The 18,636-nt window shown below is 42.2% G+C and overlaps 1 protein-coding gene across 6 annotated transcripts in view; it reads left to right on the forward strand.

The window, feature by feature from the left end:
* MAGI1 (membrane associated guanylate kinase, WW and PDZ domain containing 1) overlaps positions 1–18,636 on the forward strand; it is a 740,901-nt gene that overhangs the window by 653,650 nt on the left and 68,615 nt on the right. For all 6 annotated transcript variants that reach the window (XM_069084168.1, XM_069084167.1, XM_069084169.1 and 3 more), the window contains one exon: positions 1,927–2,547. In XM_069084168.1, the coding sequence (XP_068940269.1) occupies positions 1,927–2,547 (621 nt within the window). The remainder of the gene's footprint in view (positions 1–1,926; positions 2,548–18,636) is intronic.

Consider the following 18,636-nt stretch of genomic DNA (forward strand, 5'->3'; position numbering starts at 1 on the left):
ACAATTCACTGTCCTCTCCTGACCTCATTTGCCTCATTAGTAAAATGATGGGTCTGGGGCAGACGGCTTTTAAATTCCCTTCCAATTCTAAACCTTTGATCCTATGATTTATTCCTAGATGAGGGCATTTTATAAATTTTACAGGTTGCTAACCAGTACATACAATGATCAAATGTCTACAAAGTGCTTTGCAAACTTAAATGTCAATTGTTATCATTATATTAATTATTATTAGTAGTAGTAGTAGTATCAGGGACAGGGACAAGGCTTGTGATTTCATTGACATAGGGATCTCTGGGTGAGGAAATTCTCTCACCCAATTCAAGGCAACGGCTTCTCTAAAACATACAGTTTTAGACTGGGGGTTCTTAGGTTGGCATTCATGAACTTTTAAAAAGTCTTGACAATGGCATTTCAGTATAATTACTTTCCTTGGGAATCCTAGATATTTTATTGCATGTATATTAAGACTACTCTGAGAAGGGGCAGATAGACCTCAGCAGACTGCCAGAGGGGTCACGGACACAAAAAAGTCAGGTCCTTACTTAGCTTTGTACCCACTGCCTGGCAATCTGTAGAAGCTTCATTTCCTCATCTGGGAAAAATCATAGAATCAAAGGTTTAGAATTGGAAGGGAATTTAAAAGCCATTTACCCCCAGGCCCTTCATTTTACTAATGAGACGACCGCAGCCAACAGCCCCTGCCTTAGTTTCATAGTGCACTGAGAGGTCAAGTAATTATGTGTACTTATATGTATATATGATGATGATGAATACCTAATCAAAAGTGTCTTGTTTATTCTGCTTTCTATATACCTCTACATAAACATTTGCTCATATATAACTACACACTTCTATAACTACAGTGTCTAGGGCAGCTAGAGGGAGCTAGAGGGCACAGAGCACTAGGTCTGGAGTCAGGAAGCCTCATCTTCCTGAGTCCAAACCTGGTCGCAGACACTTACTAGCTGGGTGACCTTGGGCAAGTCACTTAACCCTGTTTGCCTCAGTTTTCTCATCCATAAAATGAGCTGGAGAAGGAAATGGCAAACTACTCTTTGCCAAGAACACCCCAAATGGGGCTACGAAACATCAGACATGACAGAAAGGAATAAGTAACAAAATAACTATAGTGTAAGGATAGGGCTGGACCTGGAAAGTTCATTATTCTAGGGACTCCTGAATGGGAAAACACCCACCAGTCCAGGTGGGCATTGTCCCGGCTACTTATAGTCTTCCAGAACTGTCTTGCACCAAGAGGTTGAGTGACTATTTACTCAGGGTCTCACAACAATTATGAGTCAGTGCCCTCCATCTCTGCCATACATTCTTCTATCTCTACATTATAGTTATATCTAAATGAGTCATCAAACACATACGAAGGACTTAATATGTGTCAGAGACACATATTAACCTCGCTAAGTACTAGAGAATTTTTTTTTAATTAACAAAAGCCCTCTTACATTCTAATGTGATTATATTCTAATGTGAATCTGCACATATATTTGCACACATGCTATCAGGTAGCCGTATTTATCCAACATATGAGCACTTCCCCTGTTTTACCTTCTTTTAAAAGACACGTTCATTCACATTTTTGGCCTGTGAGGCCACTCGGGTATGTAAAAGAGGTAATTTACTAGAAGGGTAAATAAAGCAATTATGGACATGCATAGTTGTGCAGAAATAACCTTAATGTTCTCAGAATGGTGATTAGTCCCATTCCACAATGAACACATAAAGCACCAAAGGAGTAAAATATCGAGTATTAAGAAAATTAGAGAATGATTCCTCTGCCTGCCGAATACCCAGTCAGCAAGTCTGTTTTCAGCTGTTTCATCTCCATGTAGGGTTGTATAGTAATGATTATGATGATAAATTCTCAACCCATTAACTTTTTTTTTCACCCCCAAATTTCCTCTTCAGGGGATGTAATTGTCAGTGTGAATGATACCTGTGTGCTGGGACATACACATGCACAAGTTGTAAAAATCTTCCAGTCCATTCCCATTGGTGCCAGCGTGGACCTTGAACTCTGCCGAGGTTATCCATTGCCTTTTGACCCAGATGATCCCAACACAAGCCTGGTGACTTCTGTGGCCATTTTGGATAAAGAACCCATCATTGTGAATGGTCAGGAGAACTATGACTCACCAGCCAGCCACAGTAGCAAGACAGGGAAGGTCAATGGCATGAAGGAGCCCCGACCTAGCAGTCCTGCTGAGGTGTCTTCAAATGGTTCCCATGGTTACCCCAATGATACTGTCTCTTTGGCCTCTTCTATAGCAACACAACCAGAACTCATAACTGTTCATATAGTCAAAGGACCAATGGGCTTTGGCTTTACTATAGCGGATAGTCCAGGCGGAGGAGGCCAAAGGGTCAAACAAATTGTGGACAGTCCGAGGTGCCGAGGCCTAAAGGAAGGGGATCTCATAGTTGAAGTCAATAAGAAGAATGTGCAGAACCTTACTCACAATCAAGTGGTGGATATGTTGATCGAATGTCCAAAAGGGAGCGAGGTGACCTTGTTGGTGCAACGAGGAGGTACGTTCAATGGAGTCATGGCTTTGGTTTGGTTTGGTTTTTTCTTCCCTTGATTAACTTAATTCATGGCCACAAGGCTATTCGAGGCTCTCTACCTTTCATCATTTAGGTAAAGAGACATGGTTAATTAGGTTGTTTTTTTTTCTTAAGACTAGAGAATCCTTTCAGAATTTCTTCTGAGTGTTCTGAATCTTGAATCAAAGTCAGGCGATGTGTATGTCTATGAATATTTATGGCATCGTGTCCTATTTTTCTTAAGCTAAGAGATTTCTCTTAAGAAATGTGCTTCTCTCCCTCTTAACTGTACATCCATATACAAATATTCTCCACCTGCAAAAATACATTTGAATAGAGGAGGCAGTTTGGGGCAGTGGAAAGGACTATTTATGGCTGATGGCTCCAGAGACAGAGGATCTGAGGTAAAATCTACCTCTAGAACTTACTGCCTGTGTGACCTTGAGCAAGTCACTCAATCTCTATAATCCTGTTTCCTCAGCTGTAAAATAGCAAGTTTATACTAGATGATGTCTGAGACCTCTTCGGTGTCCATAATCTTATGATCCCATGAAATGATTGTGGCATTCTCTTTGGTTTCTTAAGGAGAAGGTAAAAGGCAGCCCAAGAGAGTTTTAGGGTCTTTAAAATGTAAATTGTCCCTTTATAAATCTAGAAGCCCTAGGGAATTCTTGCCAAAATAATAGTGCATGAAAATGCAGTTTAGCTGGCATAGGTACTTGGAACCATCCAAAATGGGGTCCTTCCAGCATAGGCCTGGTAACAGCTAGGCCAACACCTCCACTGTGACCGCCTTTAATACGTGGTGCAGACAGATGCAGAAATTCTCATTCCTGCCACTGGCTCCATGGCAATAAAGGGGCTCTCATTATCACATGTTTTGAGGTTGAAATGCTTGGAACTGTGCAAGAAACCTAGACACCAGAACAAGCTATCAGTGTGAATATAAAGTCCTCTCTCAACCTTGACTGCTCCTCTAGGAAACCTCAAAAGGAAATTTCTTCTTAAGAGTAACTGTCATTTCTGTCAATAAAAGTCTGAGGAGTCAGTCTCACTTCTTGGTCATCCTTTAAAAACCAAATAAGCATCATAGAGATGTGATGGGAGCATCAAGACCTTGGCATAACACCAGTCTGTGGTAGGTCTAGGGAATAAACCCATGCTTTGGGACTTCTAGTCCAGAGCCGTGCCCTACTTAACTCTGAGTGACACTGGCTGTTCCTTATTTGCCCGCTTATCCAATTGGTAACTTGGAAACTTTCAAAAGGCTCTGGGCACACGAACGCCGTCTCTGACTCGCTCTTGGCTCTTTTTGCCAGTGCATTCATTGGACAGAATAAACCCACTGTCCTAACTTGCATGTTTGCTCATTTCCTTTTTGCTTAAGATTCTGATGAGCTTTTACAATTAGTTTAATTACTATGGAACAAAAGAAGTCTAACTGTATCCCCACCAACATGCAAGAAATGCTAAAAACAATACTTTCTTGTATTTTGACTTCCCAATGTTAGCAAATGGAGCAGGTGATGGAGGGGATACCATTTGGTTTGGACACTGTTTACATCATAGATTTCACAGAAGAGGACCAAGTCTCCATTTTATAGAAGACGAACCCAAGTCCATAGTGGTAAAGTTATCTACCCGGGATGATGTAACTGCTCATGGCCAAGCAAAGACTAAGAACACGTGATCTTAGATTTTTGAGATAGCTGGTCTTATACTAGTTGTCAGTCCAACTTGTTTATCTTATAGATAGAGAAATCAAAATTCAGATAGGTCACATAACTGGCTCAGGTTCACATGGTTTATAAATTAGCAGACTCAGGATTTGAACCCAGATCCTTTGTCTCCTACCATACCACACCCATGTTTCCCAGTTTAGTTTCACAGTTTAATTCTTTCTTAGTCTTAAAACTTTTTTTAAGTTACCCTTAGCACCATGTGATTGCATGACAGTCAATTAAAGGAGAAATTTCTAGAATGTTGAAGTATTGGTTGACACAGTGTTTACCCCAGAAACTAATTTAAAATCACTCCAACATTAACAGTCTTGACAATATACCATATGCCTTATGTTTGATTTATGCATGGAGTAGAAAGTTTGCAAATCAGAAGTTGGCAGACTAGCACCAGATACTATTAATCTTTCTGGAAAAGAGTATAAATATGTGTGCTCTGGCCATTCATTAGTTATTTGTATCATAGCTGACGTTTAATTATCCCTCTTATGTAGCACGGGTATAATGAGAAAGTCTGATCAAGGCGGAAAGACAGCTAGTTTCAACAAGAGAGTCTATGGTCAGTTGACTTCCTCTGCCTAATGAGTTCCATTTCTATCATCATGCCAAGTATATAGATTGATAAACTCATTAAATCCAGATTGCCCAGGAGTTCTCAGGTACTGGAAGTTTCAAAGTCAGTTACTCCTAAGATCTCTCCCAGCACCGTCTGCTTAATGCCTGGTGCAGACAGATCAGAAAAGAGAATGGGAACCAGACTCGGAGCCCTCCCGATGGTTATCGTATCCTGGCTAATGCTTCTGCCTCTAATTTGGGGTTTGCTTTTGTCTGGGTTCGTTCGATTTGGAGTTCAACACATTCGGTTGCTTTAAGTTTTCATCCCCAAACAAACCCACAGCTGAAATGTAACTTGGCAGATTTCAGAGGCCAGAACAGCTTAGTGGGTTAGTCTTGGAAATGCAGTAGTTGTTCCTCCCCCTGCCAGAGGACGGTAGGAAATATGGCTGGGGTCTTTTACATCCCTTCTCTACTGAGAAGAGAGCCCATATCAGTTGTTACCTACTGGTTCATCAATGATATTTCCTGAAAGGGGCTGCAGAGAGGGAGAGCTTATCTAACAGCAAGCCAAAGAGAAATGTCCTGGTTTTCATAATATCTGAAGTTCCTGTCTTTAACCCTTCATCCACACCCTCATTTTTTAAGAACCTTTCTTTTGCTGGCACTATCTTATAGGAATTTTAGGAACCGATCTTGACCCTACCGTCTGGCTATCACCAGTTTTTCTGCATGCATCCAGCAAGTTTGTATCTCCCTGTCTCTCTCTCTCTCTCTCTCTCTCTCTCTCTCTCTCTCTCTCTCTCTCTCTCTCTCTCTCTCTCTCTCTCCTTCACTCCCTCCCTCTCCCTCCTTCCTTCCCTCCGTCCCTCTCCCTCCCTCCTTCTCTACCTTTACCCTCTCCCTCCCTCTTTTTCTCCCTTTACCCTCTCCCTCCCTCTCTCCTTCTTTCTCATTCTTGCTCTTACTCTCTCTCCTTCCTTGTCTTTCTCTGTGTGTCTCTCCCTCCCTCTCTCCCTCTTTCCTTCTCCCTCCTCTCTGTCTTTCTTGCTGTCTCTTTGCCTGTCTCTCTGTCTCTCTCTCTCCCTCTCTGTCTCTCTCTTTGTCTCTGTCTCTGTCTCTCTCTGTCTCTCTGTCCCTCTCTCTCTCTCTGTCTCTCTGTCTCTTCTCTGTCTCTCTCTCTTTCTCGGTTTCTCTCTCTTTCTCGGTCTCTCTGTCTGTCATATCTATTTCGCTGCCTGTGCCTCTGTTCTTTATGTCTCTCCTTTGCTTGTCCTTTCCTCCTCCTCCCTCTACTGTCCAGTAAGGAGACTGCGAGCCATTGCCTGCCAGCTGGCCCGTGCGCATCCTGGATCTGTGGAGCTTCTGCCTTTCAGGACAGGCAGGTGCCACAATGACAGGTGTCCAGGCCATGATGTCAGAGGTCAATCACTGGTTGAGCTGGCAACAGATGGGGAATAAGGGTGGATGGGTAGAGAGAGAGAGAGCTGGCCTGTGCCAGAGTATGTGTGTGAGTACACGTGTATGCATGTGTGATATCTGAATGTTGGAATTTAATAGACAATTATTAAACATCTCTGGTTCTGAGTGCTGGGAACACGGATGATTGTGATGCCATCCCTACTCCAAAGGAGCAGCCAATCTAATAAAACAAAGATAACTCCACTTACCTATAGCAATTCAAATTTTATGACACTTTTCTCACAATTAGGCTATTTGGAATAAAAGAAAGAATGTTGTATTTGGAGACAAAAGACCTGGGTTCAAATCCTGACACTTAATGCTTAGCTATAAATTTGGGTAAGTCACATACTTTGCTTGGGCCTCAGCTTCGCTGTCCATAAAATGAGGGTGTTAGAACACATGGTCAGCAAAGTCCCTTCCAGTTCCAAATCTGCAGTCCCTTTAAAGTAGATAGCAAAAGTATCCTCAGTTTCCACAGGGAAAAACTGAGGCTGAGACGGTCTCCATCCCCTTTTCTCTGTTTACACCTGCCAGGGCCAGGATTCCAGGGCATCTCCTGACTGTTTAGTTCTATAGTTTTTCCACTACACCCTGCTGATTCTCTGGTGAGCTTTATCTCTCTTGTTTAGGATGCTTTTCATTCCTCTAATTCCAGCCCATTAGTAGACTAACAATTTTTACCAACTAGTCAGAATAGTGTCAGTATATCAAGACTTGAATCATAAGAGCTGACTTTTCCACTTGAAAATTTGCATCTGTTGGGGTGGCTAGGTGGCGCAGTGAATAGAGCACTGGCCCTGGAGTCAGGAGAACCTGAGTTCAAATCTGGCCTCAGACACTTAACACTTATTAGCTGTGTGACCTTGGGCAAGTCACTTAATCCCAACTGCCCTCTACAAAGCAAAAAAAAAAAAAAAGAAAGAAAGAAAATTTGCATCTGTTGTCTTGCTTGAGGCTTATAACAGTTCCATATAGTAGGAACTAGAGGTATCATTATCCCCATTTATAGATGAGGAAACTGAGGCTCAGAGAGGGTAAATGTGACATATCCATGATCCTACAGTTGGTAAATGTCAGAGTCTTCCTGATACCAGATCTGGCATGATACCTCCCTAATTGTGTATTACGTGCCAAATGAATGATCTGCTTTTTTAGGAAAGGAAGGTATCTGAGACTGCCATGGGATTCAGTGGTGCAGACCCGAATCTACCCCCTCAGGATTAGGTGAGCTTACCGCTCTGGGTATCAATTTCCTCAGGTGTAAAATAACAAAATTGGAGTGGACCACGTGGCAGGTCCTGCCTTGCTCCATGAGTTGATTAAAAACAACCTTGTACAAGGAAGAAGATGGCAAGAGAATGTTCCATCTCCTTCCCAGTTTCTTCCTATATGTATTTTTTTTTCCCCAGCTAGAATGTAAGCCCCTTTGAAGGTAGGAACTGTCATGTATTTCTGTCTGCAGAACTTAACACTGTCCTTGGCACATAGTAAGCCCTTAATAGGATACATAATAACTGTACAAAATAATTTTATATCGTAAATGTAATCACTCTCAACAAAAAGCAAAAATCAAATATTTCAATATTCTGATTGGAGCAAATAGGAGAAAAATGAGATAAACAGGATGTGATAAAAACTAGTTAAAATAAAAGTAATAAAAACATCTTGCCAAAGCAAACAGAAGGGGCAGAGAAGGAAATCAAATGCTCTTGGTGTAATTTCATAAAGGTTAGTGTATACATTCTTTGCCATGAAAAACTGAAAATGGTTCCTAATTTTGGGGTATGATATTGTTTTATCCTGTTTAATCTAATTAGAATATTGGAATATTTGGATGTTTGTTTAAAGTTAACATTTAAAACCATTTTGTAGATAGTAAGCCCAACATGAGTGTTGACTACGATTCAATATATGTTGAATGAAGTTCTGTGAACAGGGTCACAGCTTTTCATACTTGTCAGCCTGGGATCCTTCCTTTGGAGGCTCTCGTAGAGGGAAAGCGCTTCTATTGTAGACATTAATTTTCAGGACAGATCCCGTGTCTCTTCTGCATATTGATGAGCTATGGAATATGAGGTGTATTCATCTGATTTCTCATTCTGCACTCAACAGACAACATCTTGGGTGAGTTTGCAGCTGTACGAGGTGTGGCTACCATTTAGCAGGACTGATCGACCAAAGTACAAGAAGAGAATCATGACAACTAAACTTTAAATCCCACTCATTATGTACAAAATAATAACAGAGAAGATGAAAGACTAAAAATTGTCAATAGATGTGTTTCTCAGTCTATCACTAATTTGCCTTTTGACCCTGATATAGCACAATAGCACAGGGGTCATATTAATTGCTTCTTGCTATACATGGATGAAACTTTCCTGGCTTTTAAATACTTAAGATTTGTTACCATATCTGGAATTGCAATGAGTTGGGGCAGATCTTCCAATTTCTTTGTAGTCATTTGCTGTCAAGAAAATTCTACATCACAGTGACGCTTCAGGAATGCCTTTCCTATGTAAAAATGAGTCTAATACCTAAACGAACGAATGAGGACTGGGGGTACATGGAACAAATTGATGCTCCTTCAGTCACCATCAAAAGTACTAAAGATGTTTAGTTCATTAAGTCCCAATCGATCCAAACAGAAAAAGCAATATCTAATCTCACTTCATTAGCATTATCTCCTCTTTGTAGTTTTTCCTCTCTAACGAAGCAAAACCATCATAATTAGACTGCAGTGAGCTATTTGCCAAAGACTTCAACTCTGAAGAATCTTCTCACTTCAGTTGACTTCTTAGTCTCTCTCTGGAGACGGCAACACTGAGGGTTTAGCAGTCAAAGCATCCCAGATTGTTCAGAGCGGACAGCAACGTCTGACAAGGACCTCGAGGTCATTTTCATAATCAGATCACAGTATAATAATAACAATAATGATAGTTAATGTTTAGATAGGGATTTAAGGTTTATAGAGTACTTTTTATTTATTTCACCTTTTTGCAATGTGTCTCAAATATTTTCCCTCCTCTCAGACACTGACACCACTCTGGTGTAGACCCTTGTCACCTCACACCTGGATTATAGTAACTGCTGGTGGAATGGACTGCCTCAAGCCTCTCCCCACTCCAATCCATTCTCCATCATCCACCAAAGATATTTTCCTAAAGCACAGGTCTGATCATGTGACTCCCATACTCAATAAACACCAATGGCTCCCTATTACTTCTCGGAGAAAATACAAACTGCTCTGTTTGGCAATCAAAGCCCTTCATCACCTAACCCCCTCCTACCTTCCAGTCTTCTTTTACCTTACTCCCTGATACATGTTCTTCAGTCCAATTTCAGGGTTGTTGGGTGGCACCATAGTGCACAGAATGCTGAGCGTAGAGTCAGGAAGACTAATCTTCCTGGGGTCAGACATGACCACAGATACTACTTAGCTGTGTGACCTTGAATAAGTCACTAAACCCTTTTGGGTTCTGTTTCATCTGTAAAATGGGCTGGAGAAGGAAATGACAAACCACTCCAGTATCTCTGCCAAGAAAAGCCAAATGGGGTCATGAAGAGTTGGACAGCACTGAAATGATTAAGCAACAACAAAAACCCAATCCTTTTAGCCCTGTAGAAAAAGTTTTCTAGGGTAGCAAAATCTCATATTGATTTTTGTTGTTGTTGATGTTGGCTTAACAGGTTTCCTTTCCTGTGTAGTAACAATGTGTTGGATGTCCACTCTGACCTTTCGACCTTTAGGATTGTAAGGCCATCTTGCCCGATCCTTTCCTGAAATATGAACCCCTTGTGCCATGTCTCAATATGCCATGATCCAGCCTGTTTTTGAAACTTGCTAGTAACAGGGAATTCACAACCTCCCAAGGAAACCATTTATATTTTTAAGGAACTTAATTGTTAGGAAGTTCTTCCTTATACTGAAGAAAACAAAAACCAAAAAAAGTCTGTCCCCATCATGTCAGAGGATTGAAGATCTTAGGGCTCAAATGGATTTCAGAGACTGTAACTAGTCCAACCACCTCAGTTATACGAATAAGGAAGTGGATGCCCATGGAGGTTAAATCTAGAGTCAGACGTGTTGGAAGGCAGCAGAGGTGGGGTTTGAACCCAAAGCATGAATGGCAATTCTTCTGAGCTTAAGCACCTTGGCCCTAGATAAATAAATGCAGGAGACATAGGAGACAAATGCACAGTGATTGGAGTCGCTGATACTGGGGGAATCAATCAGAAACGGCCTCTTCCAGGAGGCAGCCATTGAGTTGAGCCATGCAGAGGGTTTAAGAATGCCAGGAGGCAAAGATGAGGAGATCCGAGGCTGTGCATGGAGTAGAGATGGAGGCTGCTTTAGCTAGAGTTTGGGTTGAGACGGGGGTGAGATCTGACTCTCAATAGCCTGGAAAGACAGGATTGATCTAGAGATAGTTGGAACATCGAGAGCCACTCACTGACATGGTCAAATCTGTACCTTAGGAATATCCATCTGGCAGCTGCATAGAGGACAGCTTAAAGAAGGAAGAGCCTAGATGAATACTCCTTTATTGATGGGTGGATTTGAGGTCGGGAGACCAATTAGGAGTATTTCAGGAGTGCAGGTGAGAGGTAATGAGGGCCCACAGCAGCAAGGGGCTTAGTGTCCTGTGGGTGAGGAGAAGGGGATGACTGAGGAATGGGGAGGAGGGAGAATCAGTGGGATGTGACAATTCCTGCTTCTGTTTTCTAAATCCAGAGAGTGAATGGAATTCCTCTCGTATGCAGTAACCTTTCAGTTCCTTGAAGACAGCTCTCATCTTCCTGTAAGTCTTCACAACTACAGGCTGAATACTTAAATACTGAATACTTCTTTAACTGACCTCTGGATGGCTTTGCTTGGGTGCCCCTCATTTACTCATCTCCTTCTTCTATATGCAGCATACCAGTAATGACACTTACTGACTAAACATCACCCACAGACTCAGCCACATCCATTCAGTCCTTTGGATGGGTAAAGGGAGAGATAAAGAGAGATGTATATAATAATAGCTCACATTTATATAGCACTTACTAGCGGCCAGACACTTTGCTAAGTCCTTTACAATTATTTTCTCATTTGATCCTTATAACAGCCCTGGGATGTAGGTGTTATTATTATCCCCATTTTACAATTCAGGAAACTGAGGCTTAATTGACTTTTCCAGGATCGCACAGCTAGTAAGTATCTGAGACTAGATTTGAACTCAAGTCATCCAGACATCAAGCTAGGTGCTTTATCTACCGCACCACTTTATGTGTATAAACACACAGAGATGCACACACATATTGTATCTGCATATATGGATGTGTACGTGTCTTTAAATATACTCCTACATACATAATGTGTGTCTGTGTATGGCTATGCATATAAGTGAATACAAATATATATTATATAAGTGCACATATTACACACACACACAGTCTAACTTTCTAGCACCCCTTCTAAAATGAAGTGCCCAGAACCATAGCGCTCTAGATGGAGTCTTGATCAGGGGAGTCCCATAGGGGGCCTCCCTCCTCCTGGGCCTCATCCTTCTGTTATCATAGGGGACAGAGAGCAGGGCTTGGAAGCAGGAAGTTAGAAGTTCCAGCTTCACCTTACCTGTCTGTTACCACACATCCTTGGAAGGTGGTTTAGCCTGCAGGGGATGTCTGGAGGTACAGAGAGGTTAATCCAGTGCTCTTTCCATGTTAATCCCCCACTTTCAGTGTACAACATCAAGCCTCTGCCTCAAGCTGCCTGTTTTCTCTTTGTTATTTTCAGGGGGGTGGGGGTCGTGATGAGGAAAGGCCTTCTGGGTAAAGAGGTAGAGAAACTGAAAGAAGGTAGAGATTCCAAGATGTGGAAAGGAGAAAGGAGATGGGACACCACCCACAGTGAATAAAGAGCCAGTAGGTCATTCTGACTGGAACAGAGAGTTTGGAAGAAGCTGTCATGTCACAGCAGTCTAGAAAGATAGACTGGAGCCAGATTGTGAAATGGCTTAAATGGGAAACTAAGTCATTTGTGTTCCCTCTCTCTAGTTTCTTGTTGAATCTTCCCCAGGAGCTTTCTTTTTGCATGGAGGTCTTTAGTATAGATCTGAATGTATCAAATCCAGCATGACAGTGTGTCAATAATTTCATGTTGCGAGAGCTCCCAGTGTGGGAACACCTTCCACACGCACAAATTTCATCTCATCTATCTTTATCTCCATCTCTAGCAACTCTGTGAAAACACATGCATAATATATTCATGCAATGTGTAAATGTATTATACATACATGTATCGCTGTGTATACATGTACACAATAGTACTGCATATGTATAAGTATCTGTACATTTTGAATCTCTAACTCCATCTCTGTTTCCATCCTGAACTCTATCCCTGTCCACATCAACACATATGTATACACACATACATACATGCCTGTAACATGCATGTATTGTATACATGTCTGTATACCTATATATACAATCTGCTAATGTGCAAACAATATCGTACCTATTACATATGATAGCATGTCAGAGATCCACAATATATTGTTGCAAGAGCTCCCAGTGTGGGAATGCCTTCCACAGGCACAAATTTCATCTCATTTATCTCTCCCTCCATTTTGAACTCTATTTCTAGCCATTCCATTGTCTATACCCATGCACATACATACAACAAACATATATATATATATATACACACACACTGCATACACATATGCTTATATACAGACCTATGCACACAATATGTTTGTATACAAACAACATGTGTCCATATTGCCTGCATTTATGTATGCACCTATATAGATGTAGATATGGATAGAGATAGAGTTGGAGATGGAGATGGAGGTCGAGATGAGATGAGATTTGTGTCTGTGGAAGGCATTCCCTCCCTGGGGACTCTCACTACATGAAATTGCAGACCTCTGACATACTGTGATATTGGATTTTATACATCCAGAGCTGCTCCATTAGACAAAAGAACTCCATGCATAAAGAAAGCTCCTGGAGAAAACACAATAACAGAGCTATTGAGATGAAACACAAGTGACTTTGTTTCCCATTTAAACTTGACAGATTTTTTTTTTCCGAGACTGAGTCTCCCGTGCCGAAGGCTGGCTGAAATATAGTGGCCACCTGTAGACCTGGGCACTCACCGGCCTGACCACTTATCAGCATGGAAGCTTTAACTGACTGTTTTTCTGACCTGGGCTGGTTCACCTCTCCCCTCTCAGAAACTTACCATATCAGTGCCAGACTTAATGTAGACACTTGATTGGCAGGTCAGAACATCCGAAGTCAGGCAATCTACCCTCCTCATTCCCGCCCAAATCCTAGACTGCAGGCAGGGACCCCCATGTCCTGGTTACCGTTTAACTTGAGCTAGATGCTCAGTGTGATTGAATAATGTGACTATTGCCCAACCACCAGTCAGTTTCAGAGCCTTGCCAGCTTCCTGATGGCCACTCCCTCACTCTGTCTGCTGTCCAATGTTGCCATCCTCAGTCCGTGCAGGCACTGACAGCAGCAGTCTGAAGAGATTCCTCGGACTCCAATGAGTTAGCTCGCAAGCCTACTGAGCCTTTTTTAGAAAATTATTTCAGATTTTTTTTTTTCAGTAGGCTACGTTGCCACTCAGCTTTACATATAGGTTGATTAATCTCATTTATTCTGGAAGAACAACAGGAAACAGCTGAAGGATCACAGCATTTGCTCTCTGTAATGAGAAACTTGTTGAGTTCCATCCTTACATTTAGTGTTTATTGAGCACTTACATATTTCATGGGTAGCCGTGAATTTCTCTGCAGTTTCTTTATCTCACTATAAATGGGAGTCTTAAATGTACTCCTTCAGGACAGTCTATCATTTGACATCATGTTCCCCATTAAAAGGTTCCGTTAAACTGCCTCATCGTCCTTGGCTTTCTCTATATCTGCACATAGTAAATGGGTCCAGAATTTAAGAGTTAAGCTTGAATTGTCACTTGGACTGCCTTGGATCAGCTGACAGACAAAACGAAGTCAGACCCGAAATTAAATAGTGGAGCAAAATGTTTTTCTGTAGCTGCCCACAGTAATAGCCATCCCTAGGCAGAACTTCATTAGAAAGCTGCAAAAAGACCAAGAAAAAAAGAGCTTTCTTTCATCTCTAAGCCTTGTAACCATTTAGGCCAGAATAGATATTGTATCCACCAGAGGAATTACGAGAAACTTGTTATCTGCATGGGAGGGGAAATAGTACTCAGAGCTCCATGTTTGTGCCCTCTCTCTTTGGCAGAACCTGGCTCATGGGGAAATGGCTCCTTCCCCAAAGCAAGCTGGAGGTAGCAGGTTCTGCCTTTCTTGATCACTTATATAAAGCAGGGACAGGAGATTCTTTGTCTCATCATTGTGAATTGTGCCCCGTGTTTCAGGGGGTTCCATGGATTTCTCCTCCATGTGTGAGATCAGAGCTAATGTTACTGCCAGAAAAGAGGGTGATTGTTGTGGTTTGGGGGCATTGCTGCTGCTGCTGTTGTTACTAAAGTGATTTCATTAGTATGGAGAACTCCCATGTGAGGAAATTCCCTGTGCCAATGCAGGTTGGCACCTTGTCTGCAGCTTGTAGTCTCCCAGAGTACAAGGGGTCACCCATGGTCATATAGCCAATGGGTGTGAAAGGAAAGACTTGAATCTGGATCTTGTCTTCCAAGCTGGCTCTCTGTCCATTGTGCTGGTCTACTTTCTCATACTCTGCACATGTGGGATAGGGGTAGGGATAGTGTAAGGACTGGATCTGTGATTCCACTAGGGAGAGGAAACTCTCTACCAATGCTGGACAGCTCCTTGCCTGAAATCTGTGGTCTCGGTTGCCTTGGGCACTGAAAGGTTTAAGTTCCTTGCCTAAATTTATGCAGCCAGTAGATGTAAAAGACAAAACTCGAACCCAGGTCCTCTCCCTCTAAAACCAACTCTCTGTTCTCTGCCTTATGTTGCATCATGCATATTTGCAGTCAAATGACTAGATCCATAATTTTATTGGTATTGGAAATTCCCAGGTAAAGACATTCCCTCTACCAAACCATTTGAGTACCTGTCTTGAAGCCTGTAGTCTAAGAGATCTGCTGGGGCTCTGAGGTTTAAAATTTAAGACAGGTGAGAATCATTCCTAGGTGCAAAACTGATTTATATGGCCAACCTTACAGAGAAAATGGAGTGACCAAAAGATATAAAAGTCAGACCTGAAGTCACATAGCAGATTTGGAAGCTTCCCACAGCAGTATCCATTCCTGGGTGGGCAGAGCTTCATTAGAGAAGTGGGAAAAGCCACAAACACACAGCCTGCATGTGGTGGGGCTTGAACCTAGGTCTTCCTGTCTTGGAGGTCATCTCTCTATCAGCTAACCAAAACCAATAGGTAACATTTTGAAATTTTCAAAGCACTTAAAATACATTATCCTACCTGAGCCTCACCACAAGGAAAGGAAGTACTACAGCTGTTATTCCCATTACACAGATAAGGAAAGGGAGACTCCAGTGAAATGACTTGGCTGCTGTCACCTAGTTAGCAAATCCTGGGTACAGGATTGAACCTAGCTATATGTGACTCCAACTCCAACACTCTCCTTTGACTGCCTTGTTGCCATAAAGTTAATTAGAACAGCCATTGAAGAATGCATGGAGGAGTTCCCTTCCTTCTCTTCCTTTGAATAACTGTGTGCCAGCCTGTGCCAAAGGGCAGAAACATAGATGTCTCTCTTGGATTAAACTCCATTAAAAATCACTTAAGTGATGTATAGATCTTAATAGAAAGTCACCAAAAATCCATTTCTTTAGGATTTTGTTGCCATTTGTGTTTTGATGGCCCAATACTGGATTAAATTTATGTTTTTCAAAGTGATAAAGTAGGCTTAATAAATGTGTTGTTTGGGCTAGAAAATCTCCCCTCAAGTATGCATTTTTTGGTTGTGCCTGTAACGTTGGGTGTGTGTCTTTCTTTTTGTAAACCTGGGTGGTCCAGAAGCCTGGGCAGGCTTGCTGGCCAGTGCGGCCTGTGATTATGAAGGGAAGAAACAGCAGAGGGCACAGCTGAACCTTGTTCTGGGTATCCCTTGCCAAAGGCAGCTGCAGCTCGAGCTGAAGCAAACAGTTCCTTGGGAAATCCAGGAACTGACTTGGGACCAGGAAGTGTTCAAGAACAGGGGTGGAGATGAATGGAATCATTCATTCATTCCTCTCCTTTCCTAAGTCAAACCCTCTGTGGAGGAGTGTCATCACCCTGGTGTGTGGAGCAGGAACCTCAGTGTTATGCCTTCCCCCTGCTCCACCCCACACTGTACTTTATTGCTAAGGAAAGACTGTGAGGACTCCCCAGAACCCCCATGGCTATAATGATCAGTCAGTAAGCATTTATTAAGCACCTACTGAATTCCTGACACTGGGGAGTACAAAGACAAAATGAAACATGAATTAACACTTCTGCCCAAGACAACAACACATATGTATCAGAGTGTACACAAAATAGATATACAGCAATCTGGGGGGAAGGAAACTGAGAACATCAGGAAAGCTTTCATGGAGAACATGGGTGTCTGAACTGGGATCCATGAACTTTCCAAAATATTTTGATACCTGTATTTCAATAGAATTGATTTCCTTTGTAATCTAGTGTATTTGATTTTACATGTTTAAAAGCCTGCAAAGGGGTCCGTAGGCCTCAGTGGGCTTCCAAATGGGTACATAACATATAAAATAGGTGGAGAACCAGTGATGGGGAGGAGCTGGTATTTCTTGAAGGAGACAAGAAATCCCAAGAGTCCAGAGGTGAGGAGGGGGGAACATTCCAGGCCTGTGAAAGGCAGGACAGGAAAGATGAAAGATGGAGGGCGATGTGTGAGGACTTAGCCAGTTTGGCTGGACTGCAGTGCCACGAAGAAGACTCATATGTAATAAAATTGGAAAAATAGAGTTGTTTCAGGCATTAAATGCCCCCCGCCCCCAAAGGATTTTATATCAAATTCTATAAGTAATGTAAAGCCACTAGAATTTGTGATAAATTCCGAAGCCATCAGTCTGAAAGATAAAGGTGGTCCTGGCATGTGCCTTAATATACCTTTTCTTTAGCAGTTTCCTTTCTGTGATTCAGTAGGTACAACCCTGGGGAGCTCCTGATTCACAAGCAGGTAAGAGATTTGCTCATAATCCGAGAATCATAAAAATGGACCAAAGGGCTTAGAGCTCAAGGGGGCTTTCTAAATCATCAAGGCCAACCCCCTCAGTTGCAGGTGAAGAAACTGAGACCCAGCGAGTTTGCCCAAAGTCACATTTCTAGTAAGATAGGGTTTGAACCCAAGGCTTCTCAATTCCCATCATCATCATCATCATCATTGTACCCCAGTAAAGGGTCCCCTCTCATAAAGGGCCGATCGCTCCTTTCCAAGTAACCAAAGGCATTCTTTTCCTGAGCTTTTTTAAGTTCCGTTTACATAATTCCCACTATATATTATAATGCAATTGGAACTCAAGCCTTCCCCTCCTGGCCTGGAAGCCAAAATCATTACCTGGTTGCTACCAGTAGGACTGAATAAAGACTCTCTTGTCCTAGAAGGCCCTGTAGGAGCTGTGAACTGGAGACAGAAGGAAAATGGTTGACAGAGTCAGCATTTATTCATTGACATGGGGAAACAAGTCAGGCTTGAAAGCCAGTTTGGTGGGTGGGTGTCAGCTTGGAGCTGAGAAACTTCCTCAGATATGGATCTGGGTGGAGGCCAAGCAGGGACTCTAGGCTGAAGCTCTCTGGGGGGGAGGAGTACTTTTAGCCCATACTAAATCAAGAGTAAACCTGATTCTTGTCTTCCAGGGGCTCAGTGATCTGAAGCTAGAAAGTCTTTTACAGAATGACTAATTCAATTGTTTTGCATCCCAATAGTAGGTAACCTCTCAAGGATAGAGAGTATTTTTTGTTTTGTTTTGTTTTGGCCTTCTAAATGTTTGTTGATAGATTGATTTAATCCTTCTGGTCTCTTTGCTGGATGGAGGGAGAGGAAGAATCAGGGTTTTTTGTGTGAAATGAAGGCTTTAGTCCCTTTCTGAGGCTTCACTTGCTGCTACAAAATCATAGGGCCTGTTTGAGTTCTTTTCTGAAAGGTTAATACCTGTCAGATCATAAAGGACAAGATTGTTTTCTACAGCCTGTGGTAAGTGGCCTTGTGGTTTAATAGGAAACACATCTGGACGACTGAGATGATCATTTTCTCGTAATGCACGTCCCCAGGTTGCATGCCCAAGAACTAGATCTGCTGCCCCACATTAACATTACAGTCCATCCACCACTCCTAGTTCAGACCCTC

The sequence above is a fragment of the Petaurus breviceps genome, unplaced genomic scaffold (assembly GCF_028583685.1).
Source record: "Petaurus breviceps papuanus isolate PSGF00001 unplaced genomic scaffold, PetGlider_PUasm1.0 174, whole genome shotgun sequence".
NCBI lineage: Eukaryota > Metazoa > Chordata > Mammalia > Diprotodontia > Petauridae > Petaurus > Petaurus breviceps.